General features: G+C 43.7%; 1 protein-coding gene across 3 annotated transcripts; it reads left to right on the plus strand.

The window, feature by feature from the left end:
• Positions 1-690: 690 nt before the first annotated feature.
• SPP2 (secreted phosphoprotein 2) lies at positions 691-24,854 on the plus strand. Of its 3 annotated transcripts, XM_036858913.1 has the most exons (8): positions 693-943; positions 1,043-1,167; positions 7,970-8,092; positions 9,197-9,304; positions 14,954-15,008; positions 15,806-15,856; positions 18,032-18,127; positions 24,739-24,854. In XM_036858913.1, exons 1-7 carry the CDS (start codon positions 871-873, stop codon positions 18,115-18,117), a joined length of 621 nt encoding a protein of 206 aa, XP_036714808.1. In that variant the 5' UTR covers positions 693-870; the 3' UTR covers positions 18,118-18,127; positions 24,739-24,854. The 3 variants fall into 3 exon arrangements, with proteins under 3 accessions (XP_036714809.1, XP_036714808.1, XP_036714810.1); XM_036858914.1 differs by lacking the exon at positions 15,806-15,856 and having other exon boundaries at positions 691-943; XM_036858915.1 differs by lacking the exon at positions 9,197-9,304.
• The last annotated feature ends 1,962 nt before the right edge of the window (positions 24,855-26,816 follow it).

The following is a 26,816-nucleotide window of genomic DNA, read 5'->3' on the forward strand; positions in this document are numbered from 1 at the left end:
TTGAGTACCATGCCCAAGGGTACATGCCTGACAGGTATGGAGCCAGGATTCTGATCCAGGTATTTCTGAGCCCCAGGACAATACAGCTTCTTATGCGTGAATTCAAGGAATGAGAGCACCATGAGTTGCATGTAACACAACCTGTATTTACTATAAAGTGTCTCTTCTTTTTAATGATTCACAAACTACCTTGGGATCTTATAGTGCATGAGACTCATCAATATGCAAATACCTTATCATCCAAGTGAGATACGAAAACGCCCATTAGCAGAGAGGGTTGGTGGACACGGAGGCATGTCACTGTTTTTTATTGCACGTGAACTTGTTTGGCATATTTAAGTCCTGCAGATTAAATTCTCTCCTTTCCAGTCATAATTTCCAGTCTGATCATGAAATAACCACACGATTTTTATGAACAGTCAACTGCAGGATCTTTAGGAATATGAGAGGGAATTAAATAGACAATAATGTAAAATTAACTGTTTTGTTGAAAGTAAGGTTGCATCCCTTCCCTCCAAAAATGAAATGAAAATAAAGAGAAATAGGCAGTCCATGTGGATGAAATTAAAATAGAGAAGAACAAACAGCGCATGTGGAGTCCCCGCCTCTTGATGGCTTTTGCTGCGGGCTAAAGTCCCATGTTGAGGTCCAAACTTCAAAAGTGGCCTCAAACTGTCCCCTTTCCCTAGGAAAAGGCAGCAGTAAATATTGACTGCAGGATCAATTGTCTCTGTTGAAGCCGCAGTCCGCTTCAGTCGGAGAGAGCAAGCCAGGTCACACTTGATAAAGAGCTGCTTTCAGGACGACTGGTCACCCCCAAACACATAGACACAATCTCCCAGGATCGGAACTGAAATTATCCTTCCCAGAATGGAGAAGATGGTGATGAAGGTGTTCATTATGTTTGTCCTTGGAACGAACTACTGGTCCCACTACTGTGCAGGTAAGGAGCTCGGGGACAGGCCACCTTCCCTTGATGATGTGAAGCTGTCCTCATCCATGCATCCTGTCTCACTGTGTCCCCATGTGTTTGTGAGTCCAGGTTTTCCCGTGTATGACTATGACCCGTCTTCTTTGAGGGAAGCTGTCAGCGCCTCCGTGGCAAAAGTGAATTCCCAGTCGCTGAGCCCCTATCTGTTTCGGGCGTTCAGAAGCTCAATTAGAAGAGTAAGTGCCCGGTATGTCTTCTCTAGTCCTCTTTATACTGCTTTCTGGTTTTTTCTTTTGTCCTTTTTTGGGTTACATGTTAAAAATTTTCCAGTGTAAAAAGATAATAGCTACTCATCTCTTTCGCACTCTTTTTTTTTTTTTTTGATAGAGAAAGGATTTAATTATAATTATTGTCGTAAAGCTCTCAAAGCTACTTCGGATGCCTGATTCTTCTTGCATTTTTCTTCCCTCTGGCCTCATTTCCTATTTCCAGATGTTACCCTCTGCACATCCTGCTTCTGGACCCAAAGCCCCCATGGTTCCTTTTGAGATGTTTTATTAAAAACTGCTTGTTTATTAGAAATGAGACTTTTTCAAGTTCAGCAGTTCTGCTCCTAATACTTATAGGAAATAAATTCTGGCTTTGGAGCCAAAGAAATCCACTTTGCTTTGTCAATTTGGTAATAGTCTGTTTCTTGTTAGCTTGGGGAAATGGGGAAAAGATGAATTTTCATGGGCTTCCAATGACTAAGGCCGTGATTGGCAAAGAAAGAAACACAGAATTATCCTTCCAAGGAAATGAGAAACTAGACTGCAGGTCGCTTCCCTCCCGGCTGGGCCCCGGGTGATTTCACTGCCTGCTCATCGGCCCGTGCAAGGGGGGTGGGGGGCAGAGATACCTGCCAGAGAGTTTAGGTTAAGATGGGCGGTGAGGAGCTTCTGCAAAGTTCCTGGTCCTACAAATGAGAACTCGTTGCAGACAGGCCGCCTGGGAACTGCGAACTGTGGAGATGTGGCCAGGGGTCCAGGCAGCGGCTGCTTCCTCGCAGAGGCCAGAAGGCCATTGCTTCCTCTCCACCTTCACGCTCACCTCTCCCATCCCTGCCGGGCACCACCTTAACACACACCTGGTTTGTCCCCTCTCCTCCTGTGAAGGGCACACAGCTCATGGCTCCATAGCTCCAGTCTCCAAATACAGTACATTCATCTTGACCCATCTCCTTCATAAACTAGCTCAGTTTCTTATTTCCAGATTCCCAGGAAATTAATTGAATTGTCCCAGTTGTCTTTTCTAATTGGGTCATTGGTCTCGAAGATGATACTTTAGGTAGCCCAGAACCAGGCTGCTGTGGTCAGACTGGGGTCACTTGGCCTGGCTGTCGCGGTACGGGAGCACGGCGAGATACGTGTGGTCAGCTGCCAGGTCGGAGGATGAGTTCCTTCTGGAGGAGGACTGGACAGAATAAAGAACCCCTCCCTCGTACACTGGCTGTTTGGGCTTCCATCTTTTGCATTTAATGAAATCCACGTGTGGTGTGGGGCAATCGGTGTCCTCTTGCCAAGCTTGCAAATGAGTTTAGATTTACTTGTAATTTAGCTAGTGCTTGCTACAGAAGAAAGTTATTAGTTAATTAAGTGAATAAGAGGACAGGTCCCGAGAGAACCGGTTACTGACACCATGGAAATCTGGCCAGTGGAGACGAGCTAGCGTGAGGCGTAGTCATCCAGAGAACATTCCAGTGCCTGGGCCATCTTGGTATCAGACACCTGAGCCCAGACACACAGGCACCTGCAAAGAAACACACCTATGTATGCGGGCGTGTGATCCTTAGTGAGAACACAGAAAGGAGGTGCCCCTCCACATCCTGTACGCTGCTCTTCTATCTGGAATTCTGCCTATTCTTGTTTCTTTCCAGCTTTTTCTCATTATTCAAATTCATTGGCCAAGTTACATTCACCATGTCCCTTCCATGAAAACTTCCTTTCTTTTCCCAATGGAGGGAAAATCCTCCTACTTTGATCTGTCCTAGTGATACATCTTTCTTCTTAGAAGTGGTTCACATTTTGCTTTATTGTATGCGTTAGTCATGCCTTCTCTAAATGCCCTAAAGATGGCCCCCAATATGCCAATTCCCTTCGTAACAGTAGCCATGAGAGATCCACTCAGAGCTAAGCAAAGTCCTCAGGAAAGAGATGAGGGAACAGATCAGATCACTGGCCCTGAGGGTACAAAACAATTCACAAAATAGTAATACAACTGAGCTCGAAACATTGGGAAAAATATGTCACTTCTCCGACAGCCAACAAAATCAGAATGAAAATAACCAGGGAAAAGGTGACAGGGAAATCTCAAACACTGCTAGAGAAAATGTAATTTGGTAAAATTATCTTTGCAAGCATGTAATTTGTTAAGCATGTTTATAAACATGTTAAACATTAAAAATAGCAAATATTTATAAAATTTGATCTCATAGTTTCATTTCTAGGAGTATGTCCGAAGGAAATAAGTGGTTTGGTCATGTTTGTGTATGTGCAGGAGGTTTGGGGGAGAGTTCAGTGGGCTTAGGGAGAGGGGTCCGGCCCCGCTACTTTATCACTGAGTTTGCTTCATAAGCCCAGTGGTTCTCGACCCCGCTGCACATCAGTATCATCTGGGAGATTGAAATACTCCTGATGTCCAGGCAGGATGGTGACTAATTAAATCCCAACCCCTGAGGGTGGGGCTCATATTCTTACATGTTTCCTGGTCATTCTAAAGTGTAGTCAGGGTTAAGGACCACTGGGTTTTACCAGGGACTTGGATCAAATACTCTTGCAATCGATTGTAAGTAACTTAACTCTTGGGCTCCAAGTTTAAAAAGGATGGGAAAGCATGGGGAAATGTGACTTCAGCCACGATGATTTCCTTGTTCCAACAGTGACACTAGGCACACACAGACTGTTCCCTCAATGTACACAAGCAGAGAAAGGAAAGGTGGACAGAGGCCCTGTGCTGGGGGTGAGGAACAGAGAGACCGGACCAGGCTGTGCTCCCATGGAGCTCAGATACCACTGCAGAGAGAGGGGAGGGAGAGGAGGGGAGGGGATGAAGGGAGAATGGGGTGCAAATTATATAAAAAAGTGAAGGTAGTCTCAGAGAGTGGAGAGTCCTGTGGAGAAAATAAAACAGGATGATGGATGGGCCTGGGCCTGGGCTGGGGTAGCTGTCAGATGGGACAGAAGTCTTCACAGAGGGGCCATATTTGAGCTAAGACTCACTCAGTGACGAGAACCTCCAGCAGTGGGAGGACCTCCTGCAGGGGGTAGTTGAGGGGAGGTTTTAAATAAAGTGCAAGAAGACCTTCTAAGATCTCTGCAGCTGTTGTGTGGAGTGGATGCCAGGAGGAAGCCCAGACAGCAACTGTGGGAAGCAGATGGTGACCAATGGCAACTGAGCCTCTTAGCGTGGGGAGGGTGAGGAGTAGATGGATTCTGGGACATTTGGGGCAAAGCCACGGAAGCTTTAGGATCCTTTATGTGTCTATGCCCATTTCTGTCCATTTTTACCTTTCCTCTTCTTTGCACGTTTTGCTTTTTGGCTTTCTACGTTATGCTAGGCAGCTATACCTGAGCTTTACTTTTTGTCCAATCATAAGGGCTTAGTTTGAAAAACCTAAATGATCACTGTGTTAGTCAGGCTTCTCCAGAGAAGCAGAGAAGAGAGAGGGACAGAGACAGAGACAGACAGAGACAGGGAGAGATTGATTTTAAAGAATTGGCCCACACTACTATGGAGGCTTGGTAAAGCCAAAATCTGCAGGGTGGGCCGGCAGGCTGGAGACCCAGGGAAAAACTGACGTTGCAGTTCAAGCCTGAAGGCCATCTGTTGGCAGAATTGCTTCCTGCTGAGAAAAAGGTCAGTCTTTGTTCTAGTCTGACCTTCAACTGATTGGATGAGGCCCACCCAAATGAAGGAGGGTAATCTGCTTTCCTCAAAGTCCACCACTTTAACCTCATCCAAACACATCTTCACAGAAACATCCAGATCAATGTTTGACCACAGATCTGGACACTGTGGCCCAGCTAAATTCACACATAACATTAAACATTATACTCTCCAAAAGGAATTGTTATGGGTTTTTTATGGCTTGTATATTTTTATTTCTTTTTGAAATAAAAAAATCAAAATATACTCATTATAAAGAGTCACAGGATACAACAAGAAAGAGAAAACCAAAAGTAACATTCATTATCCAGCCCTCTGAGACACCCACTACGAACATGTGGCAGGATGTCTTTTTGGATTTTTTCTCTTCATATGTGGGTATAAAATATATTTTTTTAAAAAAACAGGGCCACACTGTAACACCGATTGTAAAGGACCATGATTTATTTCAGCCGTAACGCTGGGTTTGGGGTTTTCACCAGTTGATTCATTATGGTTGAGTATTTGGGTTGTCCCACCTTTTTCAAAGAACACAGAGCAGAAATTCACTGGCTGAAAGTGAATTCAAATGAAAAAGCAGAGCTATTTGACTTTTCTCCATATTCTGGAAAGGATGCTTAAAAGTGCTTAGAGATGCAAAAAGTTTGCAAAATCATCTCACAGTTAAAATTATCAGTACTCAAACCCCCTGCATTTTCATCTTTTAAACTAAGCTTTTGTCCTGCCAGTTTGCTTTCATCAGGTTGCTTTACGAAACTGTGGAAGCATGATCTGGGGGGGAGAGCCGGCTTGATGAGCTCCAGCTGAAGAGGTTTTAATTTTTTTTAAGAGATTCAGATTTAATATCTAATATGTAAAAATGATCAGTAAACAGGGTCGTAAACAATGGCAAGGCTGAGTTTTTGATCCTACTTGTTTTTAGAAAACTTGGCTTGTATCAGCACTCCTCATCCTGCGTCAGAAAGAGACACAAAGACCCGCCCATCCCGAGCTTGGAGATAGACACTTATTTCCAAAGCAAACTGTCCCGTTACTCCCTACCTGAAAGAGGTCTGTGCTGTCACAGTGCTGTCACCACCTCTCTCCCCACTGGGCAGTAGGTGAATGTGTGGGTTGACTCAAATTTGCCAAAGGATGGGCTCAAGAACTCAAAGGGAAGGAGTTTTGGGAGCCTGGGGTGGGGTCGGGCAGTGGAGCCCATCTCCCTGCTGCCGTCTTGCACCTGTCCCCGTGTGCTCTCCTTGTAGCAGCCATGGTGACTCAGATCTTACCTCTTAGAGGCCTCTGAGAACTTCTCATTGCAATGAGAATGAAATCAAAACTCGTTCCCATGGGCTACGAGACCATTAACTATCTGGCACACTCCTTTCCAACTTCAGGGTGTTTGGTTTTCCTCTTGTTCATTTTGCTTCACCACTACCGCTGGGCTTGTTCTGCCCCAGGACATTGGCTCTGCTTTTTCTTCACACGGTGGGCTCCTTCCCATCCTTGAAGTCCCAGCTTAAATACGCCTCCCTTGGGAGGATTTCTCAGGCGCCTCGTCTAAACTATCTGCTCTCCATCCCCACTGCCACGTTGCTTTTTTGCTCCTAACCCCATAACCATCTGGAAGGTCCTTGTTCAGTTTTCCTTAGTGTGTTTGCTGTGTGGTGCCCCACCACCCTGCCCCAGGTGGAATCTAAGCTCTGTGGGGTCTTCCCTGCTGTGCTTCGGGTGCAGGACACACAGTGGGCATTTAGTTAAGTCAGGAGACGTCCGTGTCATCAGAACAGCACACCCATCAGGAAGTTTGGAAGGTACCCCCAGTATCCCACCCTTGGTGGAAAGGAGTGGAAAACTGTGTAATCTTGTTCATAGATCCGAACTGATCAACCAGGAAGCGGGGCTGGTTAACACTGTACAGCAGAGATGTACTTGCTACTTACTTATTTCAGGCATTATTAAGAAAGTATGGAGCATTCTTTTAGGAAAATGACACTTAAAATACTTTGATTTTGCTTTGGAAATAAGTGTCTATCTCCAAGCTCGGGATGGGGGGGTCTTTGTGTCTCTTTCTGACACAGGATGAGGAGTGCTGATACAAGCCGAGTTTTCTAAAAACAAGTAGGACGAAAAACTCAGCCTTGCCATTGTTTATGACCCTGTTTACTGATCATTTTTACATATTAGATATTAAATCTGAATCTCATAAATACGTTGACACTTAAAATAAGTTGATTCTTGTTATTTGCGGCAGTTATATTCCATAAAGATTCTGCGAACGCTGGGTTAGTGAATCCCGAGCCGTTTATCCTGGGGAAATTCAGGGTTAGGTTTCTGAGAGCCTCTGGTCACAGTATTTCGGTTAACTGATCAATATGTGCCCTTGTTTTATGTGTGTTTCCACTTAAAGACTTATTTAATATACATGGTGACTCGTTACCATTGAGCTCACTGCACCAGCGCTGTCCCTCAGGCCTGAACAAAGCTCTGCTAACACGTGTATTTTCTCCGTCAGGCACATCATAGCCTTCCTGTGCTTAGGAAACTAGACAGCTTGTCAGCACTAGGCCTGGGGGCCAATTTAAACAGCAAAATCACCAAGGAAAAGCACAAAAATGAGAAAACCGTGACACAAAATAGACCATGAAATTGACTTGTGTACAGTCCGCTTGCTGAGACAGAGGCTGAGCGTCGCCTTATCTGACCCCGGTCGGGACCATGTGCATCTGGCGACTCAAGTTCTTTGCCGCCCAGCGTGTCTTCATGAATGGCTGTGACGGCACCCAGTACTGATTGGGGTAGACGTACATTTTAGCAAGTAGGCAGATTTGCAAATACGGAATCTGTAAATCCTGAGGCTTCATCGTAAATGTAAGTCGTCAGCAGCAGTGCTTAGCGTGGAGTCAGGACACCCGAGTTCTGGTCCTATTGTCTCAGTAAAGTCTTGTGAGCCGTTGGTAAAGCACTTCTTCCCCTGGTCTTCAGAATGAGGGTGTGGAACTGGGTGATTGCAATTGAAAGCTTTAGTGGTGGGGTATTCTGTCACTTTTTCTCCTCGTGCAGGGAGACACATTCTAGCGTGTGACCTTCAGAAACACATCTGTGGCAAACTGACGCTTTGTTTTCACGAAGGTCAACATGTTGGATGAGGACAGCTTGACCATGGACATAGAGTTCGGCATCCGAGAGACGACGTGCAGGAGGGGTTCTAGGGAAGACCCCGCCACCTGTGACTTCCAGAGGGGCTACTACGCGGTAAGAGTCGGGGGAAAGGCCACCAGCCCAGAAAACAATGTGAGGGAGCACCTGCCTTCCTACATCACTGGGACCTGATTCAAAGCCACACCGAGGACTTGGCCACTGCCTGGCTTCTGACACCCTTGGAGGCACCACTAACTGTGTCCATGCTGTCCCCTGGGCACGGGCAGCGTGACTCAGTGGTCGAGGACTCGAGCTCTGGAGTCCACAGTCCTGAGTAATCCTGGCAAATTATTTAACCCCTGCTGCCTCAGTTTTCTGCTGTTTAAAAATAGGGATAATGATGGTTCCAGGCAAAGTGAATACGAAGAGGCCAATAGCCAAGAAAAATCCCAGAGACATTTCAAATTCTATTTTAAATGAATTCAAAATGCCAGCTGTGTTCCTGGTGAGAGGTGCACTGTTTTATAGTTGACTGTCGTATAAAATCTGTCTCCTCCACCAGCTTGGGCTCCATGGGGGTCAGGACCACAGCATGGTCAGTTTCATTTCCCCAGTGACCAGCACATGGCCCCATGCTTGGTTAACCCCAGGGACGGGAGTCACCCCAAATTCAGTCTCCGAGGCGTTCTCGTTCAGATGTACGAGGTCTCAGGGTTTTGTTACTTTATCATTGTGATGTCTGGGTCGTTACACAGGGATGTCAATCCTGAAAAGAGGACCCGTTGTTTTGTTGTTTCGTGAGACTTTTCGCTGTGGCTCTGTTTCACAAAGGTCCCAAACCCAAGTGTCACTAGCATTTGTTTCTAATGAAATCTGAGGCCAAAGGAGAGCAGAGCAGAGTCCTTGGGAGATCTTCCCATTTCTTGTTGTTCAAAAGGGAAACCATTCGAGGGAGCGCACTCAGTGCTCAGGAAGGGAACGTTAGCTTTCCCTCAGGACTAGTAATGTAGCAAAAGCCTAAGAGATATTTAAATCATCATTTGTTTCTGCTTAGGTCTTGAGAAATTTTCATTTTGGAAAAATGAAATGTCTCTGTGAATTTTTCCTTCCTGTCTGCATTATTGTGTCAAGCCCTATGGTGTTGCCTGCTTTCTTAGATAGGTCCTAACCATTTTTACCAGCTGCTGGGCATAGAACTCACTGGTTCCCCTTTTCCAGCCAGCGGCTGTTTGCAGAAGCACCGTGCGGGTGTCTGCTGAGCAGGTGCAGGACGTGTGGGTTCGCTGCCACTGGTCCTCCAGCTCCGAGTCTAACAGCAGTGAAGAGGTAAGTGCAGGGGCTCGGCATCCTTTGGGACAGTACCTACCTCTTAGGGTCTGCCTGGGTCTGTGACAGGCAGGCTGGTGTGATAGAGTAGCTGGAGCGTCACTCAGGTATAGCTCTGCTTACTCAGCTGGCATCTCCCTTTTACACCTGCAATCTCATGTTCAATATCCCTTACTTCTTCCAATTCTCTCTCTTTTCCTAAGATTTAGGATGTGAGCTTAAAATAACAATGAGCAAATCTTCAAAGCTTTAGATCTAAGTATGCATCTCACTGCCTCTGTGGTTTAGTGGAATGAAGAGGGGCATTTTTGATACATCAGCGTTCATTTACCAGCTCTGCAAGCTAGGTCAGGATATTTAATCTCCATGATCTGAAGCTTCTTCATCTGTTAAATGCCAGTAATAAAGACCACCCGATAGGATGTTGAGAAAACCAAGTAAGTCGGTGGATGTGAAAGATCTGGTCCAGAATCTGACACGTAATAGATGCTTGGTAAATGGCAGGACACATCTTTTTTCCTTCAATTACACTGATATTCATCTGCAATAATACTGTGAAATCAGTAATATATACATTTCTGACTTGGAATTATATTACTTATTTGTCTGTGTATTGACTGCTTTCCTTACTGGAATGTACATCAAATGAGGGCAGGGAATCTTTGTTTTGTCATCTAGGACAATGTTTGATACAGGGTAGATGCTCAGTCAATACTTGAATGAATACAAGAAAAATGAGGAAGAAATTGTCAAGAATATGATATGAGGAGGAAGTTTCTAGACTCTAATTTGGGATAAAAACATAACTATTACGTTATTTGTTTATTCATAATGGATAATATCTTTGACTGCTACTTAAAAATGTTTCTACCATTATACAGCCAAATCTGTCCAATGACATCTTTCTCTACTTATATTTTTATTAATTTTTTCAAGATTTAAATCTGCAGTGAAAATTACATGAAAAGAGTATACAATTTCAACTTCAAGAATTACACAAAAAAGTAATGTTCCTCTATTATGAACATACCCAGGTCTTACATATTTTATATGGAAGTCCATTTTAGAATTAGTAAGGAGTGAGAAACTCCTGTTGCAGGGGTGTTTTCACTGTTGGAAGGAGAATTCTGCAAAAATGTTCAGTTGAGCATAAGGTTATTGATCAATCTCGTTCTCACCGGCAACGTTTGAGGGTCAATCCCCAGGAGATTTCCGGATCCTATCTCCTTGGTGCTAGTTCAGGTATCCAGGGCCTCGACTCCAGTGAAGTATCCAGGAAGTGAGGCGTGCTTCACAGCTGAAACAGTGGCGCACGCCTGGCCAAACTAACCCAGAAGTGACAGGGACCAAGCATCATGTCACAAGCGTTTTGTGCGTATTGATTTTGTGGTTTATATGGGGGAAGCTAGGAGACAGTGGAGAGCAAGAGAAGCACTGCTTTGGCTCTTGTGGGGTTTGTGGATGAGTCTGGGGGTGTCCATTATGCAGGGGTTACCCTGACTACCAGGCAAGCTTTCGGGAGCATGTAGAAAGAGGATGCAATAGCGTGTGGGGTCAGAGCGAGCTTTCCCCGGGGGGCTGGAGGGTGGGTGACCTCAGGACAAAGGGCACAGGGTGTGGAGGGGAAGGAGGAGGAGATTCCCAGCACAAGGGAGAGCATGACGGAGTTCCCTGATGTGTGAGAGAAGCTAAGCTGATGGGTAGAAATGGACAGAAATCCATCATGACTGGGAGAAAAATATGAGAAGAGAGGCATAAGGGTGGGGCTGGAGAGGACACCAGCCTGGTCAAGGTGGACCTCATGGGTCATGTCAAGGGTCCTTGGCTTGGGGCTATTCAAGGGTTATAAGTAGGGAAGTGACAGAATAGATGAAGAACAGACTGGAACTAGGTAAGAATGGATGGGGGCACTGGGAGGCTGGCAGGGCAGAGAGAGTGCCAAGTAGAGCTAGGAGTTAGTGGTGAATGTCGAGAGAAATGGATGCCTGTTCTTCTATGACCTTTAGCACATTAGAAGTTAATAAGTGGCCCCCTAATTTAACCCCTCTTCCATCTCTGATTTGGAAAGTTGATTCTGATTGTTTGCACAACCCACAAACCTATTGCAACTTTCTAACTGCAGACTGAAGACTACTCACTTTTCTTCCAGTCGCAAGTTTTGTAAGAAGACTCTGATACTAAGCTAAGTTAGTCCCGGAAACAAACAAGATTTTAAAATAAACTCCCAGGTTGCTTTGCCTCAAAGATTAGGAGATCATAAAGGATTATGAGGCAAGAAAAAATTCCTTAAATTAAAGGATTCTGCAATTCGAAAGAAAGAGAAGAAAGCAGATGGAGACTTAAAGTAATTCCTGGCAACTCTAAAATAGATTTCTTACATGAAACAGAAGAAAAATTAGACGACAGCTGTTAACCATTTTCAGTGAAATAAATGATGATGCTACAAACATGAAAGACAATTGACTGGAATGGATTTAGACATAGAACAAATAAATCATTGTTGGAAGTAGGGAATAAAAGAAAGAAAACTGAAAAAAAATATCCCAGAGTAATGAACATAAAGGCCACTTGAAAAACATATGTAGATAGTAAAAGAATTTCCAGAGAAAGGAATCTAATGTGAAGAAAGATGGAAGCCATGGAGAATAAGACCAAACATCCTAATTATTACGAAATAGGACTTAGCTCAAATGGAAAATATCTGGTAAGCATACAATGAGAGAAAGCGTCTCTAATATAAAAACATTCGGGTTTTCCACTACATAATTTTAATAAGTATAAATGCTTTGTAAAATGATTTGAACAAATAAATTTCTAAAATTGCTAATATTCTCCTCTCTTAACCAAATAAATATTTAAATTATGGGCAGTTTTTATTTTTACTTTTTTAATTTTGAAAAAGAAGTATGTAGAGAATAAACGATTTCTATACGGCACTTCAGTCAACCACATGATGAAATGCTAACATCTGTAGGATGATGAATGGACTTGATTTTGGACAAATCCTTCTGATTTCAAGTGGATGAGATGAGGTTTGGCTAGAGTTTCAACTATGAGACCCAAAACAGTGCAAAAGGAGAAACTGAGGAAGAGTGAACAGGAATTCTGAGCTCAGGGGAGGAGAGTTACAGGCATTTCATTTATTTACTCTCTTCCATTTCAAATGATAGAAATTCAACTAGAAGTGGCCTAAGCCAAAATGAGATAATTCCCTGGCTCACGTCCCCAGGAAGGAGAGGGAGGAGTTGTCCTCTTGGACAACTCAATCTAGTGACTGTCAACACTATCTGTGCCACATTCAGTTTTTTCCTTCTCCGCCCCTCCTCCCCTTACTGCAGATGAGTTTTCTCCTTGTAGCAGGAGGCAAGACTACAAGCTACTCCAGATTCATATCCTCTAAACTTAGGAGGAAACAGAGCATTTCTCTCTAGCTCCAGCTGGAGGTACCTCTTGGTATTATTCCCGTTGTCCTGTCTAGGTCATGTGTCCCATTTTTTTTTTTTTTTAATAACACTGTTATTGAAATTTATTGGGTTGGCCAAAAATTTCGTTCGGGTTTTTCCATGCGATGTTACAGAAAAAGCCGAACGAACTTTTTAGCTAACCCAATAATTCACAGAGCATACAATTCACCCCTTTAATGTGTACAGTTCAGTGGTTTTTAGTATATTCATAAGGTTGTACAACTCTCATCAGTATCTAAATCATGAACATTTCGTCATCCAGAAAAGAAATCCCAAGACGCCTTACCCTGTTCCTCATTCTCTCCAGCCCTTAGTTACCACTAATCTACTTTCTTTGTCTATAGATTTACCTTTTCCAGCCATTTCATATAAATGGAAACATACAGTATGTGTTCTTTTGTGACTGGTTTATATTAGTTAGCATGTTTGGAGGGTCATACATGTTATAGCATGTATCAGTACTTCTTTCACTGTTGAATAATAATCCATTGTATGGATAAACCACATTTAATTTATCCATTCATTAGTTCATCAAAATTGGGGTTGTTTCTACTTTTTTTTTATACATATCTTTTTTTTAAAAAAATTTATTTATTTATTTGATTGCACTGAGTCTTGGTTGCAGCTGGCGGGCTCCTTAGTTGCGACATGAGAACTCTTAGTTGCGGCATGCAGCATCTAGTTCCCTGAGCAGGGACGGAACCCAGGCCCCCTGCATTGGGAGCGTGGAGTCTTAACCACTGCGCCACCAGGGAAGTCCCTGTTTCTACTTTTTGACTATTGTAAATAATGATGCTGTGAGCATTCATGTGCAAGTTTTTGTGGGCATATATTTTTATTTATCTTGGGTATTTACCTATGAGTGGAATTTCTGGGGCGTAAAGTAACTCTATGTGTAACTTTTTGAGAAACTGCCAAGCTGTTTTCCATAATAGCTGTACCATGTTACATTCCCACCAGCAATGTATGAGGGTTCCAGTTTCTACACATCCTTATCAACACTTATTATTGTCTGTCTTTTTAATTTTAGCCATTCTAGTGGGTGTGAAGTGGTGCATCATTATTGTTTTAATTTGCATTTTCCTAATGAGCAATGATTGACTATTTGTATATATTCTTTGGAAAAACGTTTACTCAAATCCTTTGTCGGAATTCCCTGGCGGTCCAGTGGTTGGGACTCCACGATTTCACTGCCACCGAGGGCGCGGGTTTGATCCCTGGTTGGGGAACTAAGATCCTGCAAGCTGTGCAAAGTGGCCAAAAAAGAAAAAAAAAAAATTCCTTTGCCAAATTTTAAATTGGGTTATTTGTCTTTTTTTGTTGAGTAGTAAGACTTCTTTATATATCTTGTATATAAGTTCCATATCAGATACACAATTTGCAAATATTTTCTCCCATCTGTGAGTTTTTTTTTTTTTACTTTCTTTATGGTGCCCGTTGAAGAACAAAAGTTTTAAAGTTTAATGAAGTCCAATTGATCCTTTTTTTTCTTTTGTTGTTTGTGTGATTCTTACATTTAGATCCATGGTCCATTTTGATTAGGAAGGGGTCCAGCTTCAGTCTTTTGCATGTGGATATCCAGTTGTCTCAGCACCGTTTATTGAAAAGATTATTCTTTCCCCCACTAAACTGTGCCACCTCCTAGACCAATCACTCTCACAAAAGCCAGCAGGCTAACTGGCTGTTCATGATGGAGAGGGTAACAGGTAGTTGGCCCAGACACCTGGTAGAAAGGTTGTGAGTCAAGCAGCCACCTTACTTTGTGACTATGGGCTTTCAGTGGCTTCATGAAGACTACTCGTGCACACTTTTTTTTTAAATTGAACACATATGGGGACTTCATAGAGAGAAAACTCACAAATTTGACCTAAACACAGTTGATTTGCAAGTCCATATAACGAGGTTCCGTCTTTCTCGTCCACAACAATTGGGAGTCATTTTGAGTCCAGTGGAAATGTTTTTAGACAATTTAAATGTCATGTAAGTTGCTTTTCCCCACATGCTTTTTTAGACATACATGTTCAATACCATATAAAGTTATTTAATATAATATATTGCCTTATTTCGTTAAAAATAAATTATATAATACATCTGAGTCTTCCTGATAATATTTGCATATTTTGCAGTGTCCTTCTTTCTTCTCTCTTTCATGTGCTGATATATACTAATGCCTACATTTACTTAGATGGTTTGGGGGGATATCTTGGGATCCTCTACATCAAGAAACAATTATCTGCTTGGTAAGTTGAGATCTGTTCTTTTTAATATACACACACATATATATATATATATATATATATATATATATATATATATTTTGTGAATCAACTTCATATTGAAGCTGTCTATCAGGGAGTCATTTAAAACTAGAACTATCTGTACATAAGCTTTGAACAATTACAGAAATCACAGAAAATAAACATTTGCTTTGCTCCTTTCTTAACAGTAGGCAATAATGTTACAACTCTTCATTTAGGCAGCTCTATATTTATGCAGAGCCTTTCCATATATGATTCCATTTCATGTCCCAACATCTCTGCCAATTAGGCAGGACAGGTGGTTTTTACCATAAGAGGGTCCCCCAACTAAACATGCTTGTTCCCTCCTGGGTGCATGACCAGTTTTAGGAGCCAGGTATGCAACAATGGGTAGGTGGAAGGATCTGGACTAAACCTCCTCTGACTGGCTGGGGCTGAATTCTGTAATCCTCCAACCATGAGACCACAGGTGACCATCCCGTTCAGAATCTTGCTTGGGGGAGGGAGGGCTTTCTTTTTTTCCCTTCTTAAGTGGTCTCTCATTTGAGGTGGTCTCTCATTTGGGTTAGTGTTCTATGGCTTAGGAAACATTTCTGACTATTGGCAAAATAGGTAAATAGGAGGATTTTTTCTATTGGAGCTGATGGCAGCAAAACTCTTTGGTGATCTCTCACTGCTTCCTTGCTGGAAAAGCGTATTTGTGGCATCAGTAATAAAATCATAGAACATTCCAGAAGTGGGCAGAGGGGGCCTGCCTTATGACTGTTACTGTGTTACAGGTCTCACTCCTGACAGATCCAGAAGTGAGCCATTTTATGAACGGTCACTTGGTAAGTGGTCCTGTTTTCTTCTGTAGGACACCAAACACATCCTTTTCTGATCAAGCCAGACTCTGCTGAAGCCATGTCATAAGAGATAAACCCCTGAAATGCAAAATATTTTAAGGGAAAATGAAAAAAAAGAACAGTCCTTCATAAACCAGTTTTGCAAATCATTGAAAAGCTAACTTTGAGGCATCAAAACTCACTTGAAATTTGTCAGGAATCAAAATATCAAATTTAGCTGAGGAAATCAGCACTCACCTGCCTCCTGTCCCAATCTGGAGCATTTTCTGAGGAACCCAAACTCTTTTAAACTTCTCTTTGCCCTCCAACTTCAACTGTACTTTTCAGCAAGCAGACAGAACTAACAGTTATTTAGTTTCTCCCTTTTACGATCAGTTTTCTCATTTAACCTTCATGACAGCACTGTAAACCAGGTGTATTACCTGCTTATACAGAAGAAATGAGTAACAACTCATGTTGTTCGTTGTAGACACAAAATACTACCTCTCTACTAATTGCTTGACAGTTTTCTCCTTCAACTTCACAACCATCTTGAGAGGCAGCACTATGTTCCTTCCCATTTTGTAGATGGGCAAACTGAGGCTTAATGAGTTTCTGTAACTTGTCCAAGGCTACACAGCCAATGTAGGACTTTGATCCAGTTAGGGAGGGGCAGAGACAGGACTTAGAGACAGACCTGTCAGACTCTAAAGCCTCTGTTTTTTTCTTGCTGCTTTACAGAAGAGTTGTGAAATTTACCCTCTGATCGGAGTTCTCCATTAAAATGAATAACACAGATATTAATGTTTCATTGAGCTCTTTCATTGAGCTCCTCCTTAGGCTTTTTCCTAATTTATTTGAAGTACTAAAGCTTACAATCTGAGGCTTGCTTAAAAAAAGGGCTGTGTTTAGACCTCCTCCAATGTGTCACTTTGGGAGAAACATAGTTATTCTAACAATGTGACCACTGCTGAGAACATTTTTGAACAATTTTTTTAGGAATTAACTTCCGAGTCTAGGGGTCATTCTTTTGAATCTCTGTAGTGATGGAAAACATGTGCTCTTGGATTTAATTTTGGAAATAAATTCAGTTAATCAGATTAATAACCAACTTGGGTGCATTAGTCATCTATTGCTGTGTGTCAAATTACCACAAAACTTAGCAGCTTAAAACAACAAACATTTATTATCTCACAGTTTCTGACGGTCAGGAACCTGGAAGTAGCCTAGCTGGGTGTTTCTGGCTCAGGGTCTCTAAAATGTTGTAGAGAAGATGTTGACTGTGGCTGTGATCTCATCTGAAGGCTTGGCTGAGACTGAGGGATCCACTTCCAAGGTTACTCACATGGTGGTTGGCAGGCCTCAATTCTTCAGGGGCTATTGGAATTAGGGCTTTGGTTTCCTACCATATGGTCCTTTCCACTGGGCTGTCTGAATGTCCTCAAAAACATGACAGCTGGCTTCTGCCAGAGAACATGATGAGAGAGAGAGAGAGAGAGAGAGAGAGAGAGGAGAATGAGCAAGCAACAGAGAACCCAAGACAGAAGGCACAGTCTTTTATTACCTAATTTTGAAAGGGATATAGCATCACTTCTGCATAGTTTATTAATCACGCAGACCAACCCTGGTCCGATGTGGGAGAATACCCGAGAGTGTGAATACCAGCAGGCCATCTCTGAGGCTGGCTACCACACTGAGAAAATGTCATTTGGGACAAAAAAAAATATTATATGGATATAAATTAATGCGACTGATCCTTTTTATATTCCTTGGAAGGTAATTCCAGAGCTGAATTCTAAAAACATTTTGGGCATTGGGACCTTCATTGACGCAGAGGTGCAGCCATCTCAGAGACTGCTTTGAACATGACAATTCAATTGAATTCAACAAATGTGTGTGACAAGCCCTGGGCAGATCCCTCAGAGGACTGAAAGATAAACGTGACAGTCCCTGCCCTTGAGGGCGTACGGCAGTGGGTTCAGCTGTCACACTGTGCAGGCGAGAGTGAGGGAGAACTTGATAAGCAAGATGAGGTCATCGTGTTCTTGGGTAGCCTCTTGGCAGGAGGGGCTCTGGGGGTGCTGGTCACAGTCTTTCTCATTAATTTATAGTCACAGAGTCCATGTTGGCTTAGATTTTGATGTGAATGACAGAGCCTGTATATCCCCTTTCTATCTTCAGAGATCATGAGAAGGGGCTTTCCTTCTGGAAATAGAAGGAACCTGAACCTGTGGCCCAGAGCAAGAGTAAACACTGGCTTTGAGTGACAGCCTTGAGGTAAGGGGACACAGCTAAAAACACGTGTATTTAGAAATAGAAGCTACCAGCAGGGGTTTGGAGGGTGGGGATGTCTTAAAGCTGCTGCTCCCACACCTCCAACGTCTGTAGTCTGCTCTTCAGCTCCTGTCTGGCCTCCCACCTTTTCTTCTCTCCTCCCAGATACTGATCCTCGACTGTCTCTTCATTCTCGCACCCTCAATCTTTTTCCCGTGGCTTTTGTACGTACTGTGGTTGATGTGATCAAATTTCTCTACTCTAAGAACAAAAAACAAACCACAAACAGAACAGCCCCCTTTCTTTGACCCAGTCTCCCCATCTCAGCAGCTGCCTTCCCTCCCTTCTTCCTTCTCTGCTCAGCGTCTTGACAAAATTGTGGTCTACGACTGCTGCCCCCACCTCCCATTCACTTTTCTGCGTTTTGCCAACTGGATAGTAATCTTTCAGATCTCTAGCATCTAATCTGCCTTCCTTTTCTTGATCAGTCATTTCAACCCTGGTGACCATTTGTCTGGTCTCCTTTGCCCAGTCCTTTCCTTCTTCTATAGATTACTGTCATCTCTTCCACTTAGCTGACTTGATCACTGATGTACAGTTGCTTCCAAATACACATTGCTCACCTTACTCTATCCCGAGATCCAGGCTCTTACATCAACCGCCCACTGGATGCAGTTGCCGTGAGCATCCCTGAGCTTCTGAAGCTCAACTAGCCTCCTGTTCAGCTCCCTGTCTTAATAGAAGACATCACCATCCACTGAATTTTCTCCAGCTCAAAATTTTAGAGTATCATTGGCTCTTCTTTAAAATTTTTATTGAAGTATAGTTAATTTACAAGGTTGTGTTAGTTTCAGGTGTACAGCAAAGTGATTCAGTTTATATATATATTCTTTTTTAGATTCTTTCCCATTATAGGTTATTACAATCGTTGGTCCTTCTTTACCCTTCGTCTTCTCCCGACATCCACAGGGGTCCACACATTTTCTCTGGCTTTAGCCCATCATTTCACCACTGTCACCACTGACCTGTTGCCTGAGATCTTGCCTCGGGTCCTGATTCCACACTGTCCACCTTGCACACTGCCCTCAGGTTTATCTGGGAATGCAGAGGAGACTCTGATCCTTCTCCACTTAACCCCCTAATGCTCACTTCATTTATATAACAAAGCAGAGGCAGACCCTGAGTCAGGAGGAAGAACAGCCTATTTGCCCCAGTGCTGGAGGCTGAGTCCTGGTTTTGCAAACCCACACTGAGCACCACTGCCTCATGCATATATAAATCCCCAGCTACTAGGGACCGGAGCCAAGGCAGCTCTGTCTTTTTAAAGGCTCCCAAGTACTAAAGGAACATGACGAAAGGCACATTTAAAAGGAATCTTTGGATGCAATTATAGGTATGGATTCAGTGTACATTCATTTTTACATACACACACACACGTTAATCATGAAGCTTGGGCTTTCACAGGTTTTACAGTTTACATAACACTGTATGCCTTCAGGATAAAGTCCAAACTCCCTAGCGTGGCCTGCAAAGGCCTTCGTGGTCCGGCCCCTGCCCACTTCTCCAGCCTCATCTCTCCCAAGGCCACCAGCCCTGAAGCTCCTGCAAAACTGAAATACCTGCAGTTCTTCCTGCTCAGACCTCTACCTGGAACGTCTACCTGGCTAATTCCTCCCCCTCACTTACATCTCAGCTCAGTGTTTCTTCCCCAAGGGATCTCCCCATGTCAGAGACACATCCTTTTATGGGCCTCCCTAAAGCCCTCATCACAGGGCACTGCAGTGACCTGTTCCCTCTCTGCTCCGTCTGGTTCCACCAGGCCCCCCCGAGGCGAGGAGGGAGATAATTTCTGTCACCGGCATCTCCCATGGCCCCGCACAGAGCAGGGCACCCCGCAAGCATTCTAGAAGTATTTTTTGAGTGGATGACAGACTCTCACTTTGGGTTCTTGAGCTTCTGTTATCAAAAAATTCAACTAAGCCTAGGATGATAAATTTTTACCCACCGGAATTTGAAAGAGATCAACTGACATTTTACTAAAATCGAAGGGAAATTTACGAGTGAGTCTGTGTTGGATAAAAGATGCAAATGGTAGGTTTTCTTTTGAATCTATACACACCCTAAAAATAAAAACCAGCTTCAGGCTGAAATCAAGAAAGTACTCATCACAAAGAAGCAGACTCAGCATATTCTTTTTTTATAAACTTAAATCATTTCTTTTTGATTCACAGAACATCCTCAGTGGGAGAAAGTAGAATTCTCAATGGACTGGCTGTATGTTATTTATTAATGATTATATTGGATATATATATATATATGTATACATATATATAAACGTATATATGTATGTATATGTATACACATACATATATCCCAATATAAATTTATGATCTGACTTCTGTAAAGAAATTGATCACTTAAAAAAATGTCTCCTTAAAGGCAGCACAGACTAAAGGCCAAACATTGCGGCCCGGGCCTGGACATTGACCTTGATGTCCCAGCTGTATCCCTGTCCTCCCCTGACCCTCAGCAGGGCCGGTTTCCACACTGTGCTCTGAGTTTCCTAGAATCCTAAGATAAGGCCAGCACAGCGGGTCCAGTGAGGAGGCCAATCCACTGTGTCTGGAATCCATTTCCAAGCTTTCTCTGCTACTTAGGAGCTGTGAGGATGACGTAGTCCCTAAACTCTCGGGCTCAGTTCTCCAAAGATTTATGATTCTTATTTTATTTGCTTTTGTCCCTGCTAGACCGTGAGCTCTTTTAGGATGTGTTACCTTGTCATCTTTATTATTTTAGTTTAATAACATGAAAAATACGATTAATAATATGTCTATACTAAGTTATTAATAACAATATCCATTGTCTAGTTCCTAATGCTAAAAATAGTGCCTAGACTATAATAAGGGTTCCCTCAGGTTGAAGGGAAGGGATGAACCAATGTGGGGACAAGTTCAGGACACCTCTTTTCAAACTGTGGATGACATGTTTCCAGTGGGGAGCTTTCTGAAGGCAGAGACTTTGGCTCATCGAGAATCACAGAATCCTCAGAGCTTAGCTCAGTTTCTGCAACAAATTAGGAGCTGAGGAAGTATTTTTGTAATTTAACAGCCACTGTTCTAGGATTCTTTCAGATTGCTAGAAAATCATTTAATATGTAGGTGTGGGTAGTGAAAGGGAGTATTTAAACAAAGAGGTCTGAGATTTTTTTTCTTATTTGCTACCCTAAAATAGGAACAGGGGAAAATCAGGTCCCAGCTCTCATGTCGAAAGAAATCTGTTTGAGAGTCTCACACTTTCTTGATCTTTATAGCTGGCCTAGTTCTGACTTTTGCATGACATAGTGGCCTGAAGGCCACAAACCACACTGCCGTCACCCAAACCACAGCAGCGTGAGTGATACTCTTTCCTTTTTGTTGCAATCATCAATTAGTGTGGAATTCCTAGGCTACGTGTCCAAGAGCAGCAAAGGAGGCAGTTCTTAGACAGGTCTTTTGTCAATAACTGCATGGTGAAAAGAATCAGTCTCCTGATTTTATCAGTTTGTCCAAAAAATATTCATCGAATCCCCACTTCGTTCCTGGCCCTGCACCCATGAAGATCAGAACTCTTAAGGGTGCCTGGGTCTGTGTTTGGACCTTCCACCTACGTTGCCTTATATAAATCTTGCAACCATCTAAGTGAAGTTTTATCACTGTATCTCCGTTTTGTAGATGAGGAAGCTGAGGCCTTGGAGGCCCCTCCTCTCAGAGCTGGTGCTGGATTAGGATTAACTCCCGATGTCTGTCTGTCCCCAAAGCGCCTCTTTTTTCTTCCTGGATTACTTGACCTCATGTCAATATCTACACATTTAGAAAATAGCCCAAGAGGGCAAAACCTCAAGGATCATTTGTTTAAGAAACATCTGTCATGTGTTGGGTGAAGCACCTACGGAGTAAAGCACACCTGGAAGGCAAAAACCTGAATTGACTGGCAATGTTGACAGCATACCTACCCGCCAGCGACTACGTAGGGGGGTGACCCTAAAACCTGGGCCTCTTCCGTGAGCCTGTTGAGTGATTTCAATATTCAGAAATGACGCTTATTAGTCACAACCTCTTGTCATGATCTTCCATGACAGCCCACCCACTGGGGGAGCCAGACACCCTCCCTCCCTGCCCCCCACACATAAGACAGACAAGCCCAGCCAGCGCCCGGAGGTGGAAAGCCGGCCGTGTGTGGCTGGATTTTCTCACCCCCTGCTCTGATGCTCCGTCACTGCACGTGCCTACCAACTGCCCCACCAAGCACAGTGCGTTCTCCTTACTCACTGTAGTGATGTTCTATAAAGTTGCTGCAGACGCTGAATCAGCAAATCCTGAACCATTGCTCCTGCGGGAAATACACGGTTAGGTTCCTACCAGCCTTTGGTCACATTTTGTCCCGTAATCAGTATGCTTGTTTTATGTGTGTGTCTGTTGAAAGACGTCTTATTGAATACATATGGTTGATTCATTGACACTGAACTCACAGCCAATGGCACTGTCACTCGTGCCTGAGGGAAGCTCATCTCATGGATGTATTTTCTCCGCAAGGCACATCACAGCCTTCTCGCGCTCAGGACGCTAGAGCACTTCAGGACTACACGTGGGGTCCATTTTAAACAGCAAAATCACCAAGAAAAAGTACAGACATGCAAAAAACACGGCACTAAGTAGACCACAAGAGGACACTTGTTTACGACATGGGATCAGAGACAGTGGGCAGATGGCCTTGAATGAGCTCGCTTGGGAACGTGGGCAAATTTCTGTCACTCTGTGAACATCCTAGAATGACTCAGAAGGAGCAGGAGTATTGATTTGGAGGTTACAAGTAAAATATGAGCAAGTAGACAAATCTCTGTGACTGATGAGTATCTACTGTACAATGGGCTCCCTACCCTTAGTTTACCCCTAGTTTCTCTGTAATCCCTCTTGTTCCTCTCCATCTGGTCTTTAAGGAAAAGGTCTCTGTACCTGGTGCCTCCACGACCCCCCCTCTCCCTTCTCTCAGGGCACTGGCTCTGCCCTGCTCTCTATCCACCCTTTGTTCCTGCCTGGTCCCTGTCCATCCCTTTCCTGCTGAACCTCGTGGCAGAATTTGATGCTGATGAGAACTCCCTTCTTCCCTGAAATCCTCTGGCCTCTGAGACATGGCCTCCTTGGCCCTCCTCTTGGCCAAGACGTCTCTGTTCTTTGTGGATCTCTCTTCTTCCTCCTGCTCCTTGAATGGTGGTGATGGTCACCAGGGCTCTAGCCTTGGCTCTCCCTCCACTCGCCGTCCTCCCTCTCCCAGGTCATCCCAGGCACCCCAGGGCTTTGAGGCCCACCTGTCTGGGGACTATTTACACACCGTCCCTCTAACCTGAACTCCAGGCTTGATTAAACAGCACCCGGATGTTCCACAACATCCTCAGAATGGAATTCTTCCCTTCGGAACTTACTCTTCCTCCTGTATCCAACTCAGCTTCCAGCTCCCCAGACCGGACATGGATTTGTCTTGGACCTCCTCCCTACCCTCATCCAGCTGTCACTGTGTCCTGCCTGCCCATCCTTCCTCTGAAATGTTTCTTGGCTCTGACCCTCCTCACCATGTTCTGGCCTCATCACTCTAGCCTGGGGTGGTCAGCATCTTCCTGATGGTCTCAAAAGCCACCTCTGTACTGTCACCAGAGTTATCTTAACATCAGTCCTTACAGGTCAAAGTCCCGATCACCTGGGAGGTGGAATCTAAACTCACTAGTGATTTGGGACACGAGAAATCAGGCACTCCCCGCAATGGTAGGGTCCCTGTCTGTGTCCCTGGTTTCTCTTGGCCTTTGCTTCACATGGAAGACTCACACGTCTGACTGTTCCATGGCCCCCAGTCTGGGTCTGACCTTCACTCCCAGGCCCACTAACCCTGCCTCCCAGCTTGTGCTTGGAGTCTAGCTCACACGTCTTCTGCAGAAACCTTTTTCCTCAAGGTTTCCTGCACGTGGGAATCTGGAATTGCGTTTACTATTCTGTCCTCTGACTGCCTCTGTCTTCTCTACTTGCCTGTGATTTCTATCTTCTTCTTTTGGAGATTGGGGCTATGCCTTATTAATCTTCATAAGCCCCAGTGGATACTCAATGCACACATGTTTACTGAATGGACGAATAGACGGATGAATGAGTGAATGAATGAATAGTCCTACCTCCAACCCCAGCCCTCAAAAGACCACAGCTACAGCCAGTCTCTTCTTAAGTGGCTTGATTGATTCCCTCCCTCACAGCCTCCCACCACCAGCACCTCCTTAGACCAGACTGAGTCCAGGACCTGGCTGCAGCCTTTCCTCGGGGACCCACTGACCCTTCCCTTTTTGGGACTTGACCTTCCTTTCTGGGCCTTCATCTCCATTCCTTGGACTCCATTACCTCCTCTTCTCCCTGCAGGTGTCTCTCACCCTTTTCCTTGTTCAAGGAGCTGGCTGCTTTGCATAGTTGCTCTAGTCTCTGGTGCCCTCTTGGATTCCTTTTTGAATAGCGCCCAGGAATCCTGGGCCCTGTGCCTCCATAGTAAGAGTGTGAAATGCATGCCACAGGGTCTAATCCTCCCCTTCTTCTTTCTTTTAACAGCAAAATGCATTGGAAGGAATAGAAGGTCCAATGAAGAAAGATGCTTTACAAATTGTGTGATTTTTCTTTTGATCAGTTCCAGTCGACAATAAATGGCTTACTTTTCCTCTTTCTTTCATCCCTTGATCTTTTCTTTTTTTTTTTAATAGAAGTAACTCTCACATTTTTAGATGAGAAGCTAATGCCATGAGGAGAGTTCACTCAGTGTGTGTCTCTGCCCGTGGGCCTGCTGGCCCCCAAGGAAAGGCAGTGCCAGGCTGAGCTAGCGCAAGGTAGCGGTGCTCAGGGAGGGGACCAGCTGGAACGATCCCCATGTACACGCTGACATCACAAATCGGAGTGTTCTGTTGCCAGATACGCGACCCGACAGACTCCTGCTTCAGGTCCCATGACTATCACTAGGCAAAGACTGAACCTTGCAGGCTTAGTGTTTGTTTAATCCTATTCTCTGCCTCCAGAATAAAGTGACAGGAATGTGTTAGCCCAAATGTTTGGGAAAGGCTGATGAATTCAGAGATTGGCAAATTACAGAAATGTAGGTTACTTTATATGCGGTTAATATCTCATTCTGACCATTGAAGACATCACACCTGTCCTCCATGGATGTTCAGGTAAGGACCAGGGTGCTGGGGGTTGCCGAGCAGGGGAGGTGCCACGTAGAGATTGTAAAGATAGAAGGGGTTTCACAATATTGATACCAAAACCAGATAAAGACAGTAGAGCAGGAAACCATAGATCACACTCAGTTATGAAGAGGAGGAGGCAAAACTAATACCATTTGCAAAAGCTATGGCTGAATGCATGGAATATTCTAGAATATCAACTGAAAACCTGTTAAAAACAATATGACGGTTGAGTAGGAAGACAACCCCCAAACCTCATACATACTAGTCAATTTTATAAGATATAAGACAAAAGATGTTATAGTAACAATAAAAAGAATAATATCAACAAATACATTTTAAAAGAAATATGCAGAACACACACACAAAACCCTTAAACTCTATTAAAGGACATAAAAGAAGATTCAGTAAATGGAAACATACCTTATTCTTTTCTTTCTTTTCCATTACAGTTTATTACAAGGTATTGAATATAGTTCCCTGTGCTATACAGCAAATCTTTGTTGTTTATCTATTTTATACCTGGTAGTATGCATCTATTAATCCCAAACTCCCAATTTATCCCTCCCCCAGATATATCTTATTCTTATAAAGCAAAACTCGAAAGCCTAAAGATGTCAGTTTTTTTCTAAATTAATCTACAAAGTTGATATAATTATATTTGATTTAAAATGTCAACAGATTTTTTTTTCATAACCTGACAAGCTGATCTTAAAGTCGAAATAAAACAAGTCGATGGGAATAGCCAGGAAAGTTCTGAAAAATATAGAAGATCGATGTGAGGTGTGGTCTAGCCTTGCCAGCATTTATAAGCTGTAGTAAGCAGAGCAATTCACTGAAGGAGCAGGAAGAAAAAGGCAAATTGGAATCAAGGTACAAATGACAAGTAATGACTTAGTGTATTATCCTGACACTTCGTGGAAGCCATGGTAACTGATATCAGTTCCAGTCTCACTGCGGGGGGACCACGTCTGGGTTTAGGGGTTCTCAGATCCTTCAGTCCTCTCTCTACTGGGTCATCAATTGGGGCCCTTTTCTAAGTAAGCGGCTTGGGGGACAAAAACCTCAATCCCTTGGGTACTTTCTTGGCGATTCCTGCTTTGGCAGAAAGCTCACTTTGCATAGTGGGAAAGTTGGCTCACTGGCTCTTGGCCACAACTGAGACTTCACGAAGGATGGGGGCTGAGTGTGGGACCCACATGCTCTGCTCGCTCAGGCGATGTTGTTCCTGAGAACAAACAAAGTGACCTCGTGGCTGTCCTTTGAATGGCGCAGCCCTGCCCTCAACCGTGGGTGGAGGAATGTGGTCACCACTAGCCTTCTCTCCTAGCTCTGACCTCTTTGCGAACAAGACCAACAGCAGTGAGCCTCTCCATAAAAATATCATTGTGCCACTTCTACACACATTGTGAAATGTATATCAGATATTTCAGGGTATCTCCACCTCAAGATCTT

This window comes from Balaenoptera musculus, chromosome 7 (genome assembly GCF_009873245.2).
Source record: "Balaenoptera musculus isolate JJ_BM4_2016_0621 chromosome 7, mBalMus1.pri.v3, whole genome shotgun sequence".
Taxonomy (NCBI): Eukaryota; Metazoa; Chordata; class Mammalia; order Artiodactyla; family Balaenopteridae; genus Balaenoptera; species Balaenoptera musculus.